The following is a 24,783-nucleotide window of genomic DNA, read 5'->3' on the forward strand; positions in this document are numbered from 1 at the left end:
AGTAATATTGTGGAAGTATCTGTAGTTTGTAGAGAGGCATTTAAAAGTTTTTAAAGTTTTCAGTAGTTTCACCAATGAATTGTTTAGTCATACACTGAAATACTCACCTTGTACACTGAGTGTCAAACCATGCAATAAACTTTTCTAAATGAAGAACGAAATTATTCTTTACGCAATTTTTCAAAATTAAAACCTCTTGCAGCATTGTTTTCCAAGTCAGGTACTTCGTTCTTGCAAGTGTTCTGCAGGCTGATGTTAGTCATGTTGCAAATGTGCTGGTTTTGTACAGAACTTCTGCTTCACGTGAGGCCTTGCATGACTATCAGTCATATAGCGAATTCAGTATTCTGCTGCTTTGTTGTTGTATAACCCTACTGCTTTAAACTCAGTGTTATTCCAGTGTTGCTGTAGCGATGGGATCTTCTCCAGGTGTTTCTTACAGTAAGCAACAGCATCTCTAAGCATTGTACCAACAGTATTATTTTTTTCCTGTGCTGCATCTTAACATGCTTACTTCATTTATGGTTAAACTTAGTCTTCCTTTCGCAAGTGACATAACTAGAACTGAAATCTGCCTGAGCTTCTGTCTGCTTATTAACAGCATTCAGCCACTCCCAGAAGACTGAGGGAAGTGCTTGCTTTCTGGCTTGGCTATGGTGAAAATAAGATTTCTTGGTATTATGGGGAATGGACATAATTATGTCCTTTGTATATACAAGGCAAGTGTAGTGCTGTCCCTCTGTTAAAGTGGCAACTGTTTTAATCCAGTAATGCTTGAAAATGTGTTTATATGATTTGTGATCTGCTGTTGTCTCGGCGCAGAGCTGTTTGAAAATGGCCTGATGTGTGTTAAAGCGGGAGTTAAGCTTAAAGCAGAACTAAGTGGAGAGTTACTGTTTCAGAATTAAGCTTTGGTTCAAATGCAAATAAGACTCAAGTATATTTTAAAGATCTGTATAAAGAGCATATGTGAAAAAAAATCTGGTTAAGTATTTTAAGCAAATTTCCTCACAATTAAAAGTAATGAGATTAAGGAGCTATTTGAAAGCTAAGTGAGTGGATTCTGATCCGGCTTTCAAAATAGGATTTCCTGGTATATACTTTATTTATGCTTGTATTCTACAAGCAGGGATGTATGGTTAATGCTACGTGCTCTGTGTGTGTGTGTATATTTTTCTCGAGTGGTGGTGGTTAGGAAATCCATTCTGTTTGCTTGAGACAGTGTCTTAACCTCCTTACTAACTCATAGCTAAAGGTGTTAAATGAAAGCTGATACGTACCCAAATCAACCAACCCTGTTTGTTGACGAGCAGAATGTGAATGGACTGCAGTGGGTAGCAGAGAGGAAGGATGCCTGTAACCCACCTTCTGGCTGCTGTGAGCTGTGTTGGTAGAGCTTCCTGAGGAAGAGGAGATGGTGCATTTAGGAAACAGCCCTCCTGGTGGAGTGAGGCAGGCAGAGAGCCTGCCATGGGAAGGCAGAGCAGGAGTTCCCCAAGATAAACAGAAAGCAGACCCATAGGTAAATTTGTGAAGAATTGAATTTTTCTTTACTTGTTTGCATGCTGATACAGGGAGGTAAATACACTGTTTTAATTCTTATGGACATGCCCATCCATTAACTGAAAAATTCTGGAGGTGATTTGTAAGCTGGACAAACAGGAGTTGTTGTTGAGATGCCCTCTTGTCTTAACATGGGTGTAGTGTCCCCGCTGTGAACTGTTTCAATCAGTTTGCTCTGCTGGTAGAAAACAAACCGTGTTAAAATCTAATCCTCAGTCCAATTGGTACGTTCGGTTGCATGGGTGAACTGGAGTGCACAGCTGTAATCTCTAATGTCTTTCAGCTGATCTGCTGATCTCCAGATGCAGAATTTGATTCTGTTGTAGTTCTGGCTGCTCATTCCAAAAGCGCTCACAAATGTTTCTGCTGCTGTTCTCTGTGGTAGATTGCTGCCCTTTCCTGGAAAATAAATGTGTCTGTCACACCTGTGAAGTTGTCAGCTGCCAAACAAGACATCCCCTCTTGCCAGACCTGACTTTCTGTTGGAAGTATCCAAAGCTTTCCTTTGCTGCTGGTCTGAGGACATCTTTACAGAGGAAAGCACAGACTTCGTATTTCACTTCCTCAATTGTGGCTCTCCATTTTTAGCTTCACTCCAGAATCCTGACTTGCTGTATACATTATCTTACAGCATGGCTAGGTCTCCAGCGGTTCAGTCCTACCTCTGAGTTGTTTGCTCACTTTACCATGCAGACATTTTCCTAATCATAGAAATTGACTTTTTAAAATCAAAGTTGACACTGGTATTGCTTTTAAAGAATATATACAGAAGTTCAACAGGCAAATGGATTTCACATACTGCGTTCATGCTATGAATTTATTAATTCTTTATCCCTTAGAGCAAAGTAGTCTTTCATGCAGCTAAAAGTAATTTTTTAATTCCCATTGTTTTGCATATTAGAACTTCAAGTCTGCATTTCTAGCCAATTTTCTTAATTAATATTTTCAAGCTACGACATGTGGTTTAATGTTAACACAAGTCTCTCAGTTTTTGCAAGCAAAATAACTCCGTGTCCTGAAGGTCAGCCTTGTTGTCAGAAGTTCTTTTTAGGAAATACTTTTCCTTTTCTTGTCTCCAAAAGACTACTAGATTTTCTTCATACTATCCTGCCTGTACAGTCTATATTGAACTTTTTTTGTAATATGAAGTAGTTTAGTTCATGTATATGCACCACTAACTTTTTTTATCTTAATTTCTGAGTGCCTCTGCTCTATTTCCAGTGTCGGTATGGCTTTTGATGTTGTTGCTCTGAACCATCTCATTGATATTAATCTTGTAGTCTATAAAATGTTTAGTCTTTGTTTGCTCACAGCCACATTTTTTCCACTTTTAACTGTAATACATAGATTGTTTGCAGAGAGGAATGAGGTATGATTTGCAGGTTAATCTGGAAGATACAATCCAGAACTCACAGGAAGCAAAAAAGCAAGACACTCTCTGTTTTGTTCTTTATATGGAAACAGCTCGTTTGTTAGTTTTTAAATGTAAAACTAACAGGATGTTTGAAAAGCATAAACTAGTTTAGCTGGAAGCAGTTCTTGTCTGCCTGTTAGGAAGAAGCACATTGCAGTTTTAAGGAGAAAAGACAGACCAGAAGACCAGATTGATAATTATAAAAACAAGCAGGCAGGAAGAGAGAGAAGTGTTAATCAGTTCAGGCAGTAAAACAGAAGAGCTATTATCCTAGGATAGAAAAGGAAGCAGGAATGCATAAGCATAGAGAAAAAAGTAGAAAACAAAAACAGTTGGGCACTGAAGAGGTTTAAAAGATCAGAAAAACTGAAATGTATTGTTGGAATTGTAGCATATGCTAATTAAAATACAAATTTATAATTAATTGTCCTGAAGACAAATAGGGAAAGGTGTACTACACTATACTGGTAACATGGTTGAACCCCAGCTGGCAGCTAAGTACCACACAGCCACTGGCTCACACCCCCACCCTGCCGCTCCCCACCCAGTGGAGGAGGACTGGGAAAAAGATAAGAATAATAATTGAAATAAAATACAAGAATTGTAATGAAAAGGAGAGAGAGGAAGAGAGGAATAACACACACACAAAATCCCAACAAACCAAACCCAAGTGACACACAATACAGTTGCTCACCTCCCACTGACCGATGCCCAGCCAGTCCCCCAGCAGCGATCGGCAGCTCCTGGCTGGCTCCCCCCAGTTTAAATACTGAGTGTGATGTTCTGTGGGATGGTGTATCCCTTTGGCTAGTTGGGGTCGGTGCTCCTGGCTGTGCTCCCTCCCAGCTTCTTGTACACCTCCTTCACTGGCTGAGCACAGGGAACTTGAAAAGCCCTTGATTCAGGGTAAACACTACTTTGCAACAACTAAAATATGTTAGTGTGTTATCAACATTCTTCTCATACTAAATCCAAAACACAGGACTGCACCAGCTACTAAGAGGAAAATTAACTCTGTCCCAGATGAAACCAGGACATGTATTTTATGTCCAATTATGGTTCCCATAGTTTTTAGTGTAATGCAGCAAGTAGTTGTTTACACAGACACTGTAAATGTAACACATTTTTTGTTAATGTAACTAATAATAACTGTAAATAATAATGTTAATGTAACACAGCAAGTAGTTCTTTACACAAACACTGTAAATTGGTCTGTTGCTGGTTTTTTTTAAATACATGAATTTATCTGCAGTTCTCTCATTCATGTAAAATGTTGAATAATTTGTATTTAAGGCCTTGACCTTTATTTAAAAATAATTGTAATCATTAAAAAAAAGCAAGCTGCATAATATTTAATAGAAATAGCTCATATTTAAGGAGAACAGTTTGATAAAATCTTAAGATGCCAAGTAGTTGCTGTAACTGTTTTGTAACTTACAGTACTTGAACAGAATTGGGTCTTTTTGTGTTCTGCAGTACAGCTGATGTAGGAAGGAAGAACATTATGTAGAGTTTAACCTGTCTTTTCAATTTATTCATAATTCAGGTCTATTTGAGAAACCCTCACGGAATTTAGTAGAGTAAACAAGGACTGCTGTGATCGATGTTGAGTTACATCATTAGCCATATTTTCTCAGTCTGATTACTGTGGGCTTGCAGTTGTGTTGTTAAGTAATTTGTTGCTTTTCCTAAAGTGATAATAAAATACAATGTTTCCATCCACAAATGCACTGAGGTTTTTTTGATGCCAAATGTTTTGGTCTTTTTTCCTGAACATGACCTGATTCCTGCTTTTCCATGCTTTGAACAATTTCTTTGTGGAATCTTATTAGGGCATAATATGTATTTCCTTATACTGGACCCCATAAGTGTTAAGAATTTAGAAAGCAAAATATGGCATCGAACTTTTAATCCCCCACTCACTGAATCAGAAGCTCAGACTGGTGATGCTATGCAGCCTGGAGAGCAAGGAACTGAGGGGGAAAAACCTACTCTTGTGCCCGTGCTTCAAAACTGCAAGTAAGATCACTTGAGTAACTGCAGACTAAAATTGTGGTCAGATAAAATTATGGAATGAATGATGTACAATTCAGTCAAAAGAGAATAAAATGATGGTAGTGTAATTATTGCAAAGTGTCATGATTTCAAATAAAATGTTTTATTAATATATTGTAAAGATACTGCAGATTTATTTAATTACAGTAATTAATTGAGATAGCTTGCTTAAACTTGTAAATTGATGTAGTTTTATGTTTAATGTGATTTGTAAGGCTTTCAGCTGTGTTGCCTGGAGATCATTGAAGATGAGACTAATCAGCAATAGCAGTATACTAGACTTCACGGTAAAAGAATCATTCAGTAAAATGGAAATTTTTTTACAGGATTTGATACCAAAGTCCTAGCTTTTAATGCAGGTAGAAAAGCTTTTCCAAGTCGATGAAGCTGGGAACATTAAACCCTTTAAAAATCTCAGTCTGGTTTAATGCCTTTTATTTGGTACTTCCGTACACAACCGTTTCTGGACTAGCTATTGATAGTCTTAGGAAGACTACAGGTTTGGTATTTATGCTGTAGTGTTCCCTCCATGCTCATCCCTCTGAAGATATCCTCACATGTTTTTATTGGTTCTTGAGGCTCGTTTGAGGAAAAAACAGGTGTAAGAGGGGGAGAGCAAATCTTGAGTTTAACCCAGGAAAGGCTGTTTTGTCTTTGGTGCAGATTTGATTCAACTTGGCTCCTTCGATGCTTCAGCTGCTATTACCTGGTATCTGCAAAAAACTGCTAAGTTTACAAGTACATTGTCCCATGGTTCTAGTAAATAATTTGGAAGTAGAATTTAGGGAGGTAACATTTATTTTGGAATAGTCCGTATTGGCCTACTACAAAGTTTTTGTGGAGTGACAGATTTGTTTGTTTATAATGTAGGGGCTTTGGGACTGCATTCCAGCTTTGGAGTGGGCAGTTTTCACTTAGGGCCAGCATCCATTAACTGACGTTAATCAGTTTCTTAAAACTGCAGCTGGCTGTTCTTGGAAGTTTTTTACACAGATTGCCTGCTCAGCTGCTAAGGGGTGTGAGAAGTGACTAGGCAAACAGCAGTACGTATTTGCCTTGGAATTTTGTTGAGAACATACTCTGCTATCAAGGTAATAAACAGCCAGATACTGTATTTGCTGATCTTCAGTTAACGCAGTTGTCACCCTTCTTGTAAAGGAGCCAGCCAAATTAATACAGTGATACATTTATTTTTAAATTCCAGGCTTAAATTCGATTGCAGCTATTTGGTCCATTTTCTCCTCTGTACAGTATTGCCTGATATTTATCCTTTTTTCCATTTAAGATACTATTTGTCTTGGCTTGTGTCTCAATGTGGAAGATTTTTCTGCTTGTGTTCCTGTATGAAAAGGAAACTTTTGCTTAATTGAGTCCCAGAACTCAAATATGGATGCTTCTGGAGAGAAGTGGAAAGGACCACCAGTAAATCTGTGGCTCACCTCTAGAAGCCTTTCTGAAAAGGCCATTCCTTTCTGCTCATTCTTTGATGCTGCCTTCATCTTCTGCTGCTTTATCTCAGTGTCATTACCGAGCAGTGTAGGGTGATTTTTCTGACTGTGGACTTTCATTCACTGGTTTACTGTTTATAGAGAATTTGAAAAATAGTGAAGCTGATGTGTTTTTAATTTTCTTGATCTGTTAATTGAGAACTCTGTTCTACAGCACACGTGACCTATAGAGAACTTAAGAGACATTATCAATATGTCTAATTTAATCCAATAAATCAATGTTTATATTAGAGTTTATAGTGTTTTAATTTTTAATACAAATCCAAAAATAGTTGTGCGTGTGTGTGTATATATATATATATATATATATATATATTCCCTTCCCCCCCCAAGCATCCAACTTCGGTCATTCGTGATCCAGTTTTCAAAAAATGCTTTGGTACTTCTTGACAGTATTATTTTTTTTATCCTTCATACTGTGTGCTTCATTCTAAGAGACTGCATAATGTAATTGTGGACCAAAAAATGGCAGTGAAGCCAGTCGTTGTGAAGCTGTCTCGCTCTTCAGAAGAGTGGAAACGTACTACTGCCTTTTTTTTTTTTTCTTCTTCTTTTATTCCAGTAAATGTGGACTAATGGCCCACTAAATTAGGATTTCCATTTCTTACCTAGGAGATCATTAATGCATCCATGAGTAGATGGCAGTAATGGTGGAGGAGCTGGACTAATGCAGAAGTCTGCAAAGTGGTGGAGAAGTTGTTTTGTTTTTTTTTTTTACATGGGCTTTACTCCATTCAGGTTGTTCTGTGTATGTTCTGTGCCCTCATACAGGGAGGGAAGAAATTCTGTCTTCCCTTGAGGGTGAGCGGTGGGATAATCCTACAAAACTGCCTTTGCACAGAGCGTGCTGTTTCTAGAATTAGATGAAGAAGCAGAATCGAGGAAAGGAAGTTGGCACTCAGTCAGTGTTAAAATACTTCTAGTAAAGTGTGAGGGGAGAATAGCATATCAAAGGTACCTACTTTTTTCCATTCCAGTTTCGTATTAGTAGCAGAGAATTAATTTTGACCAGAGGAGTCCTTTTTTGTTTGAACAAAATATTTGCAACGCCATCCTCTCTAGTTACATGTTTGGAAACATAAGTAATGTGGTGTTCCATAATGCTAATGAAACCTTAGCAGCAAATGAGAGCTTTGTGGACTAAAGAGCCTAAGTAGGACAGCAAAGGCTTTATTCTGCTGTACACTGAAGGAAGTCAGTTCTTTTAATGGTCTTGGATGTTGGCTCTGTGCCAAAAGCACCTTTTGGAAACAACTTCTGGATGCTAGGTTAGTGCTGTCAGTGATTACCAAAATGAGCGGAATATAAAAAAGAAAGTAATCTTGAGATTGATGATGTATTTTTATGCATATATGCAACAGGGGTTTGACACTACAGCATGGTAACAGTGTCCCTCTTCCCACACACAAACGATGGACATGTAACTTTTCTAAAAACAATAGCAGGAAGGTCACTTTATTTGACCAAAGATATTTAATGTGGAAATGTCCAGTTGGTGTAAAGTGAGTGCATCAGAACAATAAGAGATAGAGGTTGTGGTTTCCCAGATATATTACAATCTTGTATTTAGTCCTTCTCCTGTCTCTTGGCTGTTCATAGGGTTCTCTGGTGAAACTGATCAGAGGAAGTGGTTGTGGTTTTGGTGGAGAGAATAATGCAGATGCACATGGCTGGTGGTGGAACGGGATGGATGCTTTTGGTTGGCAGTACTTCCATGCCATTGGATTGAGTGTTCAAGGCACGAAGGCCATGGTGGTTAGTCCATAGTATAGGATACTAAGGGCTGCAAGGCAAGATCTGAGAGCAACCTGAATCCTGTCAAGTTGTTTTTATTATTATTATTATTGCTGGTAGTATATAGTTACGTTGTCTTGGTATCTCTTTTAGTGAATGCATTTGACTTGAGTCTTAAGCCCTGCAGCATTTTATGGCATTTTTTGATTTAGTTTCAGACCATCCTACTGCATGCTGAAATTGAACTTAAATTGGTAATACTAAAGGTCAACATAATTCATTAGGTTCAGGCAAGTTACTGAATCTGCAAGAGACAGCCTCTGATAAACACTCCTTATAGTTTTTTGTGTAAGGTAAATCAACTTTGCCTTCAAGTGCTTGCTTTAGATTTTTTTTTTCTTTTCTTCTTCTTTTTCTTTTTTAAATTTGCCATGAAGCATGTTTGGATTCAGCATATACATGACACAAACTTTGATGTTGCAGTTACTCGTCTTTTTGGATTACTCAGTAACTGTTAAGAAGAGTTTACTGTAAATGCTGTTGTAAGCTGAAAAGCCTCGGTTTTGTCACTGGCAGATTTTTAGCATAAAATACAAATACGTGCTAGGCTAAAAATATTTGCTAAGCTGTATTTTGTACTTTTATTCATTCCTGCCTCTAGTTCCTAACGCTTATTTCCACTTGTTTTTTGAAATTTCAACTTGTCCTAATTGATGTATCTTCCACCTGTTCATCAGTACAGAATACAGTGAAAGATTGATGTTGAAGATGATTTAATGTATTAAAAATCCCCACACTTTTTTTGGAAGTGTGGTGTATTTTTGACTGTTTCTCCTCTTTGTTTTGCGTGTTAACTTTGCTATAGTTTTCTTAATGGCTGAGGACAGGTTTGCTTGCTTTGGCATCTCTTGCTAGAGCTGATCATGATCTGTGGATATAGATTTGCTTTAATAAATGTTTTTCATAGGCAGACTACACCCAACTTAGTCATGCAGCTATAATTTGTATTCTTTTTCTTTCAGTGGGTAATTGTAAGAGTGAAAGTAATTTTCTGTATCCAACGAAATTACAATTTCTTGTGTTTTACAGCTGCCAAACACATCTCTTCTGTGGAACGGTCTCTTACTTACCTAATACTGATATTTGGTTGTATCTTTGTTATCTTGGTGGAGGAGATCCACTTTAGAATTAAAAGGGGTTTGGGGGAAAAAAAGACACGTTTGCATTCTGAAAGTGATCAAAGACTGCATACAACCTAAAATGCAAGTATTTAGAGCTGGTTTTACAGAAGGAGGTAGATCTGTGCCTGCACATACAGCTTATTGTTAAGCTGGTGTATATATACATATACACACATGACTTGATTTATAACTTGGATAATTTCTATCCGAGTAGCGAGCCTTCCTTCACAGCACAACTCGTAAATAAATCATGTGTCATTTCTGGTGCTGCCGTGAGTAACTAATTCTGGCTATTTTTGTTCCCTTTTGTTTTTATAGGATCAATTTGATAACTTGGACAAGCATACACAGTGGGGCATTGACTTCTTGGAGAAATATGCAAAATTTGTAAAAGAAAGGATAGAAATTGAGCAAAACTATGCAAAACAACTGAGGTAAGAATTTTGTCTTTTTAAAAGAATCTTACCACTTAACTTAAAATCACTATATCAGATGATAGGCAAGTATGTAATGTGGTTAATGGCCACTTTCCATTTATAGAGTGAATTAGATCACTAGTTCTCTTCATGACAGACAGGTTGTTCTTTACCAGTCCAAAACAGAAATTATCTTTGGGTGTGCACTTGCTTGCTTGTTTTCATTATCTTCCCTCCCTATCTTCTCACCCACCCTTCAAATCTTTGAACTAAAAAGATTTAGGACTTAAAAGTTCAAGATTCAATACAAAATAAAACCATACTAATATTTTTCCACAGACTATCAGGCTCTTTGTTGTAAAGTGCATTATCCGTGTCTACGTTTTTCTGTGTGTGTGTTCAACCAGTTTCAAGTCCCTGCTACTAAGTAATTTCTCATATTGGATTGGCAAAAAACACTACATTGTGTTAAGAAATCTGATTGAAGTCATAGAGTAGAACTTGAGAAAGCAGCAGATCTTCCTGTCCCTAAAGTGCACCCTTTCCGTAGCTGGTCCTGTCCTTTTGGGAGAGACTGTAACCCAGCCACCCTTTGTCTTAACTCTCCAGTCTGCTTTCTGCTGGTGCTGAGTGAAACGTCTTTTAGGTCCAATAGGAATTTCCCCTCACAGATTGTACATGAGTAACCGCAATGGAAAGGCAGAGAAGAACATTCTTCAGAATAAAGTAGGGTTGATTTTTACCAAAAGGTGCACACAGTACTTGAAGAACAAGATTTAAAATAAGTCACTCCTGTGAACTTGGCCTTCACCACAGTCTTTGCTGTCTTGAGTCTCTCCGGAAATTCAGCTGAAGCTGCTGCCTAGCTGTTGTCAGACTGAAACTGGTAGCAACTTCTCTCCTGTGGTGTCTTCCATCACCTCATCATTGGAAAACTAGATTGTCACCAGTTACAGAGTTGAGGAATTGTTCCTCATAAATGCAGTAATGAGGTTCACAGGTGAGGGTATGGATGTTCTTTGTCCAGGCTGCTCTTTTCCTTTGTGGTTTCTTTATCAGTTTCTTTTGATCTAGTTGTGTATATTCACCTAACATAATACCCCATTACTTTACTGAAGAAGTTTTTCTCTTAAAAGGAAGGAAATAAATATCACTTTTCCAAAGCTGGTGTAGAAGAACTTCAGGAGGTAAAGGAAAGTTTGAAGCATGCACAGCACCAGTTCACAGCCCAGTTTTGATTTGTTTTCAGTTGTCTGTTTAAAAATGGAAATGTGTTTTTATTTGCACAGACCTATCCAGATCTTTTCCTGAAGTAGTATGAACAAATGCTGTTTTGCTTAATTATATTTAACGGTTCATTCCACAGCTAGCAAGATGAGAGACCACATTATTACCCCAGGATCTGACTAAAAATAGGAAGTCTCTGTTCAGCATTTTACTCTCTTGGGGCAAAACTATTGATTTTTCTTAAAGTATCTTTGCAAAAGAGTTATGTCAAATACCCTTTCTGCCAGATGACTGGACTGACTGTCCATGTGCAGTAAGTATGACAGTTCTGGGAAGCACATGTCTTGCTGCACACGTGTTGTAGAGTGCATGCATGCACTTCCTGACTGCTGCCAGCGAGGGTCTGGGCAGCCCACACCTGAGAGGTGACTGATTTTCTGCCAGTAGACCTGTTCATGAAGCTGTTCTACCGATATTCTTACCTGTGTATTCCTTGGGGGAGAATTGATTTTTAGTAGTGAATGTCTTGTGATAACAACTTGATTTCAGCCATCGTTGCTTTTGAGGACACTCAACTGTTCTTAACCTTGCAAAACAGTCATGAGGCCCCAGGAAACATTGAGATCTAGCAAAATTTATACCTCCAGAACCAGCCATCCTGCAGCTTGCTCCTGAGAGGTTCTGAAAGAGAAGATCTGTGGGATGGACTATGTTTCTAATGAATTCTAATGCTGGCAGCATATGGCTGTGAGACATATCAATATCTGTGATAGAAACTTCTAGTTGATCATCGTTTTTTCCTTTTGTAATGAAATAAAATCTAAAAAAGTGTGTTGAGAATCTCTTCATAATGAATTTATAACTGAGATTTATTATTCACTTGTTTAGTAGATGTGTAAACAGTATGGTGAGTGGTCACCTCTTTGTACTTCTATAGCTCTTTTAGTACTTGGATGGGAGACCAAGGAAAAACAAGTTTACTGAGGGAGATACTACTAGTAATGTATGTTGGCACTTTTCTTCTGTCTTGGTTTCAGTGTAGGCCACGAACATTCTGCTGAGATTGTTGATGGATCTTATTCTCATATACTTAAACCCAAGGATGAACATTTCATAACAGTTTTCATAAATTAGAGTCCATGTCCTGGCAGAAATTCACATTCACTTTGTGTATACCCTTGCATTTTGATAAACTTTTTTTTGATACTGTCACAACTTAATGATGAGACTTTCCCAGATGCAACAGCTGTTGAATCTTCTGAGGAGGTGACAAGTCATGCATGTACAGCATATGAGTAGCTGTTCAAGTGACCTCACTGTATTCTTACTGTATGCAGTTATTGCAGTTTGTGGTTGCCGAGTAATTCCAGAAATAACTTGTGAGAATCCTGTGCAAATGCTGGTTTTTGGTTGCAAGTAATTCTTTGCTATTCTTCTTTAATAGGCAGTTTTTGATACTCAGAAAAAGTGTAAGAAAATTTGAAACCATTGAAGAATCCTCAAGTGTCTACAGAGAAAAAAACTCTAGAGAGCTTATCTTGTCTTTGCAATATACTTTGTTCTGAAAAAAAGCAACTATAATTTGATCTTTTTGAGCTAACTTAAAGGCAAACATTGTTTTGCGTAGCTTAGTTCTCAACTAATGTATTGTGGTACCCCAAGAGTTGTGAGGGTAATTACAGGTCATTACTGAGTTACAGGGATGTGAATCAGTGCAAACATATTGCAATATACGTTGTAAATGAATCAATTTCATTTTAATTATATGAATTTAATTTGTTCTTACTTTATAATTGAAAAATATAGTTTAAAAATGTGCTAATTTACTGGGCTCTTGGCCTAATTTTGTAATTGAATTCTCAGATGCTGTTCTTGATCAGCATTGTTGCTTAAAAGGGGTGAGGCAAAGGTCTGTTTTGTTTGCTTGCTCTTCATCACACACAAAATAACTCCCTTTTTGTTGCATTATGACACTTGAGAAGACAGAGGAGTTCCTCTTCCTGTAGTGTTGGGCAGTAATACAAGTTATACCTGCAGCTACAGGTGAAACTGTCCTGCGGAATAAGATTTCGGAATTTGGTCAGCTTCTCTACTGTCAAGTTTAAAGAAAATAGCAATGATTGTTCTTGAACAATATGAGTGTTTCCCTTTAAAATTGTGTTGTGATCTCTGGAGATGTCTAGTTAATCCAGGCAAATGTATTTTTCATGTTTCTTCTGCATACTGTTGTGTATAAGTGGGATTTTTTTCTGAATACGGTATTAATATATGCATATGTCTTGTCAAATTGAGACATAGTAAATGCATTTTTATATGCAGAATCTTGGAAATGTTATTGAAAATGGGTGTAGCTCAAATGTGAAGTTGTGGACACAAATTATGACCATATGTGTTCATTTCTCAAATCTCTTCCTTTGATTGGAGCTGAGAATTTACGTTACTGATTATTACACAAATGTGGATGTGACAGGGTCTTTTTTTTATACTGATGTTTCTGCAAGCTAAAACATATAAATTCTTAATGGTTCCAGGAATATTCAGTTCTGTAAACTCAAATTCCATGTTGCAATTTGTAAAGATTCATCTCTTAAAACTCTTTCCGATGACGTTACTAAATACGCTTTATTGTCATTGCTTTCACACATTCCATGGTACTGATATGCAATCACCAAAGCTGTCAAAAAACCCTATTTGGAAGTATTACTTTACATATAAATAGGAAATGCTGTTAAGTACTTATTACGGGGTTTTTTTTTTTAGTAACTTACGAAAGCAGACTTCAGAGTTTGTTCCCAGGCTCATTTGTAACGTGATGTAGAGGCTGTGGAGGTCTAGTATAAGCAGATGCCGCAGTACCTGAGCTGCTGCCTTAACACAGATTCTACCATGTTGATGCTGCTGCCCCCGTTCTTTACATGCTGTATTAATTGACTGAAGAAAACTTGGTTTTTATAAACACAATTTTTGTACAGATGTCTAAAATTTTATGTAGATATTTTATGTACATGACTGTAAAAAAAATGGATTTATTAACTAGTTTGCTTTTTGAAACTTCTGGCTACTTGACTGAGGTACTACTTCTCTTACAAATCGGTAATACAGTCTAGGCTGCTATCGCACTAGTGTTGACCTGAGACCAATTTATAATGAGAAGAGAGGTTGATAAAATTACAGGGGCAGCACAATTGGATGTGGTTAGTCCTGCATGAAGTCTGCTTCCTGATGGCTTTAAGATGGAGTGTGGTAGAAGTAGTCTAAACTGTACTTCCAGAGCTTATTAAACTGTCATCAACCTACACTTTGCTAAGGAAGTATAGAGCAGTTTATTTTATAGATTTGGTTCAGTTCTGATAGTCTGAAATGACTTCTGCAAATTTTCTTCTAAACTAGTCCAGATCCATACTTGGATTGTGAGGGTTAGACACGTTTAGATAAAGTGTTAGAGAGTATTATGCCCCCTTGAAGTGTGAACTGGCTCCTCTTTGAAATAACACTTCAGTCTTCAGATCCACTCTCCTACTAGCAGCTTGCCAACCTGTGCTTTTTCAGATATCTAAATCTAATTTTTCTGTTTTTTCTAAGTGTTGGTGTTCACTTCTTGGAAAAGCCATTTATGCCTCATTGTTCACGTGAACACTGGCTTTTTCTTTGAACTTTAAATTCTGCATTTGCTTGTCATTTCATATATGTTGACTTTGATTATTGTACCGTAACTCCTGATCACACAGTGTCTCAAAACTGCATGTTCCTGTGATACTAAGGTAGACAAGACTGACTAATGAAACTGACTTCTGTTGGGAGAAAGAATTACATAGTATTTTTGTCTTCCTAGAAGTAGTAAACAGTTGCATTAAAAAGTGAAACCAGAACAGAGATCGGCATGCTAGTAAATAATCTGTATTTGTGACCCTTCTCTCCTGCCACTTCAAACTAACTGTGTATTAGTAAGTGGTTTCTTTTCTCATTTTTAACACCTCTGAAAATCTTCCCTTTAAAAGGCTTCTGCATGGTTGCTTAGCTACAGCATCGTATACTTGTTATGCATTTCACCTTCTGAATAATAAGGTGAATTTTAGGAGTTTCCCATTTGTTAATAGGTATGGAGGAGCAAAGCAGAAATGTAAGGGAAAACGAAACATGGGAAAGTTACTTAGTGAAATGATTGTTTGGGGTTTTTTTCTTGGGTTTATGCATTTTCCAATCAAAATGTCTGGATTTAATCCCTACCAAGTAGAATGTTGCAAGAGGCGGTGGATTACTGGTGATAGCGAAAAGAGATTCTTGCTTTAACTTCAGTGAGAAAGTTCTTACAAAATGTGTAGATAGATTTTACAAAGTCAGTGTTTATTTTGTTTCTTAGTACATATTGATATAAAACGGACTTGACTATTTTATTATAGTGGTTCTTTCTGGTTGTAGTCTCTTGAGGGTATGGAAGGAGTTAAAGGGTCTGAGCTTCTAGTTCCACAGAGATTCCCTGCTCATATTTTGATATATACTTCATGACTGAACATAGTCTCGCTACTTGTACCCTTGTACCGTAGAGATAACGTGACTTCCAAATAAATTGATTTGAGAAATTGCACAAGGTTATTTTAGACGAAAGCAGGATTAGCACCCTTGTTTTAATGATAAGGTAGTTCATAGTTCCTAACAACAAGAGTTATTATAGACGGACAGTGGGAATGAAATACAAAACATGCATGTGAGGCTTTGTTTCACAGAACCTTCTGTTACTCCTCCTCTCCTTTTCTTCTGTAGCACTGGGGATGTAGATTGCTTTATATAGTCCACTTCATTGCTGCTTTTTGGGCTGTATTAATAATTAGTCTAAGAAGTCAATGGCCAGTTTCTCAATTACTACTGGACAGACAGATGGAAGAATTCTATCCAGAAGCCAATTAAAAGACAATTGTTAAAGCAGCTCTGCTAGGTTTGCATTGTTTATACTTCATTTAGTCTTTGTATGGATGTGTGAAATAGTTTCACTACCAAACACCATCCCTTTACACAGTACAGCAGTTTGAATGTAGTCTATTCCATACCAGTTAAAAACCAGGAGTGTTCCTTGCATAATCCAGGCTCACTTCAAGAGCACGCTTTGAGCAGCCATCCCTGACAAGCTCAAGGCAAACACTGTCTCAAACAAAATTACTCAGTTTTGTGCACTTCTTCTGTTGTTTGTTTTTTTGTTCTTAAATGGAAGGTATGATTATTTAGAGATGTATGGGGAAAACTATTGCCAGCATTGCGCTGCTTCTGCTTGTGGGTTGCAAAGCAAATAACTGATGTGCGTTATTTTCTGTGGAGGTGTTAATTCACACTTAAAAGTATTACTTTAATAGCTTAAATGAGAGGTATCATAGCAGACAATCTGGTCCGCACTTCAAACATTACGAGCAAGTTTTTGATGAAGTGCTTCTAGTGTTTGGAAAATAATGAGAATTTTTTTGAGGGTGGGCATTGGCGTTTAAATATGGGTCTATTTAATTTGAGTAGTAGATCTCTCTTTAAATACTGTTTGCTTTTAAAGACACACATCAACTGAGATGTTTCGCTTCTTTGACCTCAAAAAGCACAAATGTTGGGGGTAAGCAATTTGAGAAAAATCCTGTGTCTTACCTGTTTTTCTTCCATACAGAGAAGGAATCTTTACTTGCTGTAAAATGGCAAATTCTCACAGGGAAGGGAAAAGAACTGTAGTAGAGTTATAATCTCAGTTTTTCTGTTTTTTGGAAAAACCTGACAATTTTGAAAGTTGCTAGAATAAAAAATGCAAGGGTTTGAAGGTTTGAACATCCAGCTGTTAAAAATGAGAAGGAAATTATGGATTTTTTTCCCAAGACTGACAATATGTATCCTTTTCTATTTCAAGAATTTTAGATGAACTCATTGCTGTCAGAAAAAACAGTACTGTAAGTCAAGGCAGAATGCTGTGCTGGAAAAAATGTGTACTTAGAAATTTAAAACAAAGATTGACATACAGGAAGGTAAAAATTTCAAAAATCACCGGACATTCTCTCCTCTTACCCCTCCTGTTTGTAAAATTGTGTGGCTTCATTTCATGTTCATCACAGCGTGTGGGATATTTGTAGCAATATACGTAACTGCAAATATTTTGCAGTTGTTTGTGTAAGCTGTGTGTGTCTGTGTTATTGATGCTTTAGGGTAGAGTAGGTGATGTGGTTTTTATGTTTCTTAAGGTGCTGTTTCTGCATTGCGTAATAGGCAAATGAGTTCATATCAGTTCTTGGTAATTGGACTGGATCATCTTTTAGAGATTTTCTTGGTTTCTTAAAACCTGATTCTTAGAACACTGGTGGTAGGGCAAAATACTGTCTTTCCAGAAAAGAGGTGTTGCCTCTTCTGTTCTGGAAATACCCTTATTGAAGGTTTGGAGATACTATGGTTAAAACTTCTACCTGGACGTACACTTAAAGCTTAATTTAGGTACAGGGTTTTGTGCTTATGGGTATAACATACAGTATGTGCTATCTATTATGTTACACAGTGGTTGTACACTTGCTTTTTTCTTGTCTGCTAGCTTCTTTTGCATGAGTGAAAAGGATTTTAAATAAAGAATTGATTACTTTATGTCTAGTCACTGTGCAGTAGAGGTTTTAAAATACTTAGGAATATATTGTTCTAGGTCAAAGTGACTTAAAACTTTGAAGATGCCATAGACTTCTACCTTGTGTTATCTAAAGGGCCTGTATAAGATGACAGGGATAATAGATTTGTTCCTTAAAGTCATTACGAAGAAGTAATGCGTTCATGCAGTTTTCTATGTGTATGTCTTCTCAAAAGAGACTCTAAAATAGCATCTTTTTTTCATTCTCTCTTAATAGAAACCTGGTTAAGAAGTACTGTCCTAAACGTTCACCCAAAGATGAGGAGCCCAGGTAAAAATGTACATTTCAAGTTCTATGTATATGAAACAAGGACTACAGTATACTCTCTCCTTTTATGGATTTTTTTTTCTTTCTTTTTTTAAGATGAAGTGTTTAATTGACTTAAGACAACAAAAGAATTGTGCTTGGCTTCTTACAGTTCTGCTGTAATTCTTAAGCATGAAACCCGAGTTTATTTCTGTTAGTATTTTAAAGTAGTAAACATGGCAGATTGTTCTTGCTCCATTCCAAATTAATCTTCAACTAGCTGAAAGTTTGAAAGCAGAAGTTTAGAATGCTATGTACAGTCTAGTGTTTTGTGGTTGGTTTTTTTTTTTAATAAAAAAGCAATTATGTGTCCTTAGGTTGTGTTTTTTGCTTAGTTGAATAAGAATTTTTCAGTGCATTTGTGTGGCAATACAAATGTAGCTATACATTTTTATACTGAGACTGGAGTGTACACAAATAGTTATGTTTTTGGCAAGAAGAGCTCTTAAAACTGCTGATTTGGTTGGCCTCCAAAGACAAAATAAGTGAATGTCTTAACTGTGGAGGAGCAATTTGTGCTAAATGACTTTATGATTATTTATCAGAGAGGAGCTTGTTTTGCTGTCCCAGTCCATAGCCTGTTTTTTGTTTTGGTTTTTTTTTTTTTATTTAGAAAAACACAATACTCTTTTTCTTTAGGAATGACTTAGGAAGTAAAGACAGCGGGCAAATTTCAGGTGGCAGCTAGCGCACATGCTGCGCGCAGAGTGCCTGAGAGTTCACACTAGGATTTCCTCTAGCTCTTCCAACTATTTAAAGATCCCGGACCACAGGGAATGGCATTTCTGGTGCTAGAGCGGCATTTGAACTCCCCAGAGCCAAGCCTGTGGAGATGGCAGTATTCCACAGTTAAAAGAGAGAAAGATGTATATTTTAATGTGGTGCCTGTTGTTTTTTTTTTTCTTTCCTCCCTCCCACACACACTTTCTACCCTTTGCCCCTCCTCTTCCCCCCTTTTTAGTGCCAGCCATAGTGGCACCTTACTTCCAGCCAAGAGGTGGGCAGGCAAACAGGCAGCTGTCTCCAGAGCTGATAGCAAACTTGTTCTGTAGATCATCCATCGGGATGCATATGAGTGGTATGATTGGCATGTTCCACCCTCAAGACCACCAAGCACAGCACATCATCTCTGCAGCAAGTTCAGCCTCCGAGCCTAGGGACGTATGTATCCGTTCCCAAGCTCAGGCCTCTCAGTTGGCAGCTTAGGAGATACCACTATACTACAGGGCTTTTCAGGTAGTATTATTCTTCTTTCTTTTCCATCCACAAAAATCCATATTCTTAAAAAATGTGTTTGAAAGAGACATTGCAACATATAGTACATGCTAGGCTTTAACATAGGCTTTCCCAACTTGGCATTTCTACTATAATTCAATTAGCATAAAGATAAGGTTTATTGTAAAATATATATGGGTTGGTTTATTTATTTATGTAATTAGGAGTACAGACTGTACTAAAAGAAGTTCATTAAAAAAAACAGTCTCACTTTTATGATATGTATGTTTGTGTGTGTGTGCTTTCTGTCAGGTTTACTTCGTGTATTGCCTTTTTTAACATCCTTAATGAGCTGAATGACTATGCAGGACAACGAGAAGTAGTTGCAGAAGAAATGGGACACAGAGTGTACGGAGAATTGATGAGATACTCTCATGATCTAAAAACGGAGAGAAAAATGGTAATTCCTATATTTTGATTTGATAATAGGATATCAAAATGGATGTGCCTTTCAACAAATTGATGTATTTACCCAATTTAATGAACTTGGCAATATGTAGGTTTCGTAACACATTTATAAAACATATTTAAAGTTACTCTATATTTTAATGTACTGGTTTACTACAGTTATTAAACCTAAAAATTAGAATCTTGGGAGATAGTGCTTACTAGTAACTTTTTTTCCAGTGTAATTTTCATCTGTGGTACTGTTCTTATATGATGGAGTAGTGTGTTCCAAAGAGTACTGGTAACTTGTGGGAAATAGTGCACATTATAGTGTATCAACTGGAGCAGGGACTAACTAATTGTAGCACTGCTAAGAATATACGTAAATTAAACTTATTTGTTGTGTTTTTAGCATCTTCAAGAAGGGCGAAAGGCTCAACAGTATCTGGACATGTGCTGGAAACAGATGGATAATGTGAGTTTGTGTTTTGGGTTTTTTTCCTGTCAATGATACACAGTTTGTAAGTGAAACTGCTGTCATCTGTCTTGCTTACACTTTAATATTTAACTATATTACTGAATATCCAAATCAAACTTGGTAACATCCAAAATGCAGTTCAATGTATTTGTAGTTCCCTATTTAAAAAAAAATAGCTGTAAACAGCTTCTGTGTGTATGTTTGGCTGAAGCCTTGGCTTTTATCCAGTGTAGAGGAACCTATTTTTAACATAGGTTACAGCCTTCTTGGTTGCTTGTCTGTGGGCTGTTTTTTGTTTAGGGAGTAGTTAATAATGACTGCTTATATGAAGATGAAATCTTACGTCACTGTATTTAACTTGAGTTTGAGGGCTTGTTACATGGTGTTTGTTCAAGAATACCGCTATAGACTATTCTACTTTCAGGAGGTAGAATTTCTTTTTAACAGAGAAATGCAGAAGTGAATGTCTCTAGAATAGATTATAAGCACCTTTTTCTTGAGAGACATGCTTTTAAAGGAGAGAAAATACAAAACTCAACCAAGTATGTTCAAGATGCATTCTGATATTCTGTTGGGTTTGTCTCAGAAATTTATTACATCTTTGATCCAAGGTACTGTGAAGCAGTACAGAAGAGGTGAATTTCTGTTTTGTTGTCGTGGACCCAGATAAGCAATGTCTTGCTTCAGTGTCACATGTAAGAGTTTAATCCGTGGTCAGAGGATCAGTGTAGAAGCAGATGTGGGAGTTTTAGATGCTATCAGCCTTCACCAAGATAACTCCCAGACTTCACCTCAAACAATTAGTTGTGTTACGTGCGCTGCATTTACTTGACACATTAACCACCATTTGCCTGACTTTACACTGCTCAGGAGAGCAGTGCTCACACAATGTCAGTTGCCACTTTGTCTCTAGAGGTACTAACTTTTTGAGCTGCAACAGTAATTTCTACAGCTGTTGTCTTGACAACAGACAGATGTATTGAACATCAAGTGCATTGAATAGTGTTGTCTGTGCTGCTTACAGCTGCGCCAGTTGATAGAAATACTGATGATGATGGATGGATATGCTCAGATCTCGGTAGTGGAGCCAAATCATTCAGACTGCCTTCAAAATAATTTAGTTGAATTCATGCTATTAAAATTGATCACTGAAGAAGGGAACTTGAAAATTCTACTCGTACAAGTCCAGGATTAAATTTTATGCCCCCTAACTTTTATTTAGGCTATTGAAGTCATGCTAGAAAGTGAGCTTGTCTGTTCATAATTTACTGCAGATCTTTGTAATAGGTTATTTTGTATTTTGATGATCTGATATTTTATAGCACAATTAAGAGTTGTTTCCTTGCTGGTACTTCAGGGAAATAAATTTTAAGTAGAAAAGTTGAAATTTTTTTGAGATTTAGTTGCTGTGAGAACAGTGTACTTACTGAAAGGTATTGAGTGAATTTCAGATATTTAAATGGATGCTTTGATATTTAGAATTCAAAATTACTGTACAAAACCAAAAGGAGATAATGGCTGTTGAAGCAGTAAGTTTGTGGCTTTTGTAGAGCAAAAAGAAATTTGAGAGAGAATGCAGAGAGGCAGAGAAGGCACAGCAAAGCTACGAAAGACTGGACAACGACACTAATGCTACAAAGGCTGATGTTGAGAAGGTAAAAGCAGTGCCATTTCTTTCATTACTCTTTTTATCATATGAAATATTTGCATGGTTATCATCAGTGCTGGAACAACATTCTTTGAGTATAAAATATGCTTGCTTATTATGTGCAAAATCAGAGTTAACAGTAAAATCTAAAACACAGAGAGGGAGTATGCTTCATTACTCTCAAGATGACGCTGTGGAGATGATGACTACCTTAAACAGGCTTACTGGTGTTTGGTATCTTGTGGTATACGTGTACAGTCATTTCTGTGTTTTAGGATATGCATTTAAGCAATGTGGCTAAGGGAGCTAAAATGATTGTTGCTCTGTATACGACAAATCAGGTCTATAGACTGCCAGTATATATGAAGTCTGACACACTTTTTACTTCAGTTATAAGGATGTCAGTTTTGATGACTTGTATTGTTTTTGCATCGTTGGTAAAATAAAATAATGCTGTATGTCATTGAAAAGCACAAGACATGTTTGAACTGAGAATGCTTTTTTACTAGGCTAAGCAGCAGTTAAACCTGCGCACGCATATGGCTGATGAAAACAAAAATGAATATGCTGCACAACTACAGAATTTTAATGGGGAACAGCACAAACACTACTACATTGTCATTCCTCAGATTTATAAGGTAAAATAACTAACAGATAAAGTATGTCTGATCTTTTTCTAAGGGAGAAGTAGGTTTTAAAATTTAAAACTTCATTTTGGGGTCTTTAGTGGGTAATTTTATCAAGAAATTAGTGTAATCTTGATACAACCTGCATTTTATCATGAGATTTACTGCTTATAGTAATTATGCTTAGGCTTGTAATGAAAATACTCTGTTGCATTTCCTGTGAAGATTTTATGTTACATAGAGTCTTTGTTTAAATATTGCTGAAGAAGTATAGCAAAAGAAACATAGGGGACATCTGGAGATTTAAAACAATCATTCTAATAAAGTTTGATCACTAGTCCTCTTGATATTTGTGTGTGTGTGTGTGTGTGTGAATGCTTTGACTCTGGCAGAGCTGAAGGAAAGCATACAGCTAATGCTGACTGTGTGGTTTAATGTACCTCGTGTACAGGTATGAAATGGGTGGATTGGAGGCAGAAGTCCTCCCTCCCCATTGCTCATTGCTTCGTCAATATTGCCAGCAATCCACAGAAAACGCTGCAATAATAAAAAAGTTAAAGGTCAAATTAGACTTCAATAAATATATTGTGTAAAAATACTTCACATCTAAAAAAGGGGATTTCTCAAGGTGCTTCATGTAATGATGAAGACTTTTTTTTTTTTTTAAGATTCTTTCAAAACCAGAGAGGCTTTGCAAAATTAGATGGGGGGGGGGGGGGGGGGGTGAGCACATCGGGTGAGGGAGAGTTTGGTAGTGTGTTGGCTGTTTGGGAGAATGCTGTGACTGTAGAGACTGGTTCTGAGACATGAGTGAGGAAATGGGAAGTGGAACGGTGACTTTATTTGAAGGTATACCAGTTTCAGAGTGCTTGGTATTTTCCAGAAGCACAAGGGAGTTCATCTTTTTCAAAATTAGAAGGTCTGGGATTCACAGGAGAAAGTTGAGTTGGGTTACTAAAGAATTTTCTGTTATTCTAACTAAGCAGCACCACAGTGGGTCTGACATGAGCACACTGATGGGGGAACTGCAGTCAGAAACAGTTCAGTGTTTGTAGCTTGGGCCAGAGTTCTGGTTTACCTTTATTTCTCTAGGGTTAAAATCCATTATCATTTTAAGATATTACTTAATGGTTTTTGAAATCTCCAGTAAGAGCAGAAAGTCCTAGTCTTGCTTTCTCTTGGGACTACGTTTTTATTATTTCCTTGCAAGTAATTGTTAACATTCTATGGGAGAACCTTGGGAGAGGAATTTAGCGTGACTAGGTTGTTGCTTTGTTTCAGAGAGATGAAACGAGATGCTGTTTAGGACATCTGTCTTTGTTAAGAGTAGACATAGGAAAGATCCAACTTCTCATCCTGTTTTTGATAACCTGTTGATGTATGTGATACTGCTTTTTATTCTTTTGGGGTTTTTTTTTCAACCTTCAATTAGGTGACAGGTCCAGGGTTATTATCTTAATAGTATTTCTCTCTAATTTTTTCTTTTTGTTGTGTTCCAGTAGATTTCTATTACAAATCTTATGTAATGGTATTCTTTTCTCTGTTTTCTTGCACACTTCTAAAGGAAATGGTTTGTATTTCAAATGAGACAGCATGTCTAAACAGTATAGAATTGTAATATTTTTAATTTTTCCTAATTTTTAATCATTGGTATTTTTTGGAAAGTATAAAAATAGAAGCAAGATAGAGATACTTATCACCAGAGAAAAATTATTTGGAACTAGAAGGAGAGAGTGAGGAGATACAGAAATTACTAGAATTTCTTTACTATAGTTTTCATTTTTGCATGAAACATATTTTAAACTAAACAGGTGGCTGTAGACACTGTACACATGCTTTAAAAAGGAATAAGGAAATGAAAGCCCAACCCTTTACATAATTTTTAAAAATCGGAGAGTATCAATGTTTCGTAATTACTGTTCTGGGCTTCTTAAGTCTATGTCTGAAAGGACTTGATTATTTAAATTACATTCTGTTTTGTTAAGAAAATAAAAATACTGGGAAAGCACAGTAATTCTGTACTACACTGTGGTAACCACAATAACTGTATACATCAGGATCAAGGGAAAAAAATTGCAAATAAAAGCTTTATTTTATCTTTATGCTTGCAGCAACTTCAAGAAATGGATGAAAGAAGGACTATCAAACTCAGTGAATGCTACAAAGGCTTTGCTGACTCTGAGCGCAAGGTTATTCCAATTATCTCTAAATGTTTAGAAGGGATGATCCTTGCAGCAAAATCAGTTGATGAACATAGAGTAAGTAGAACTGAGCAATTTAAATGTGCATGAGCAGTTTAGCTGATATGGAAGCTGTGGAGAGAGGAAAGACGG

The 24,783-nt window shown here is 36.9% G+C and overlaps 1 protein-coding gene across 4 annotated transcripts in view; it reads left to right on the top strand.

The window, feature by feature from the left end:
- The window catches only part of FNBP1L (formin binding protein 1 like), a 59,551-nt gene that overhangs the window by 20,234 nt on the left and 14,534 nt on the right, over positions 1–24,783 (top strand). For 3 of the 4 annotated variants that reach the window (XM_037403856.1, XM_037403858.1, XM_037403855.1), the window contains exons 2-8: positions 9,774–9,889; positions 17,947–18,000; positions 19,564–19,711; positions 20,111–20,173; positions 21,727–21,831; positions 22,334–22,462; positions 24,562–24,708. In XM_037403856.1, coding sequence (XP_037259753.1) covers positions 9,774–9,889; positions 17,947–18,000; positions 19,564–19,711; positions 20,111–20,173; positions 21,727–21,831; positions 22,334–22,462; positions 24,562–24,708 — 762 coding nt within the window. Of the gene's footprint in view, positions 1–9,773; positions 9,890–17,946; positions 18,001–18,997; positions 19,273–19,563; positions 19,712–20,110; positions 20,174–21,726; positions 21,832–22,333; positions 22,463–24,561; positions 24,709–24,783 lie in introns of those variants that run through there. The other variant, XM_037403857.1, reaches the window with a different exon arrangement.

This window comes from Falco rusticolus, chromosome 11 (genome assembly GCF_015220075.1).
Source record: "Falco rusticolus isolate bFalRus1 chromosome 11, bFalRus1.pri, whole genome shotgun sequence".
NCBI classification, from domain to species: domain Eukaryota; kingdom Metazoa; phylum Chordata; class Aves; order Falconiformes; family Falconidae; genus Falco; species Falco rusticolus.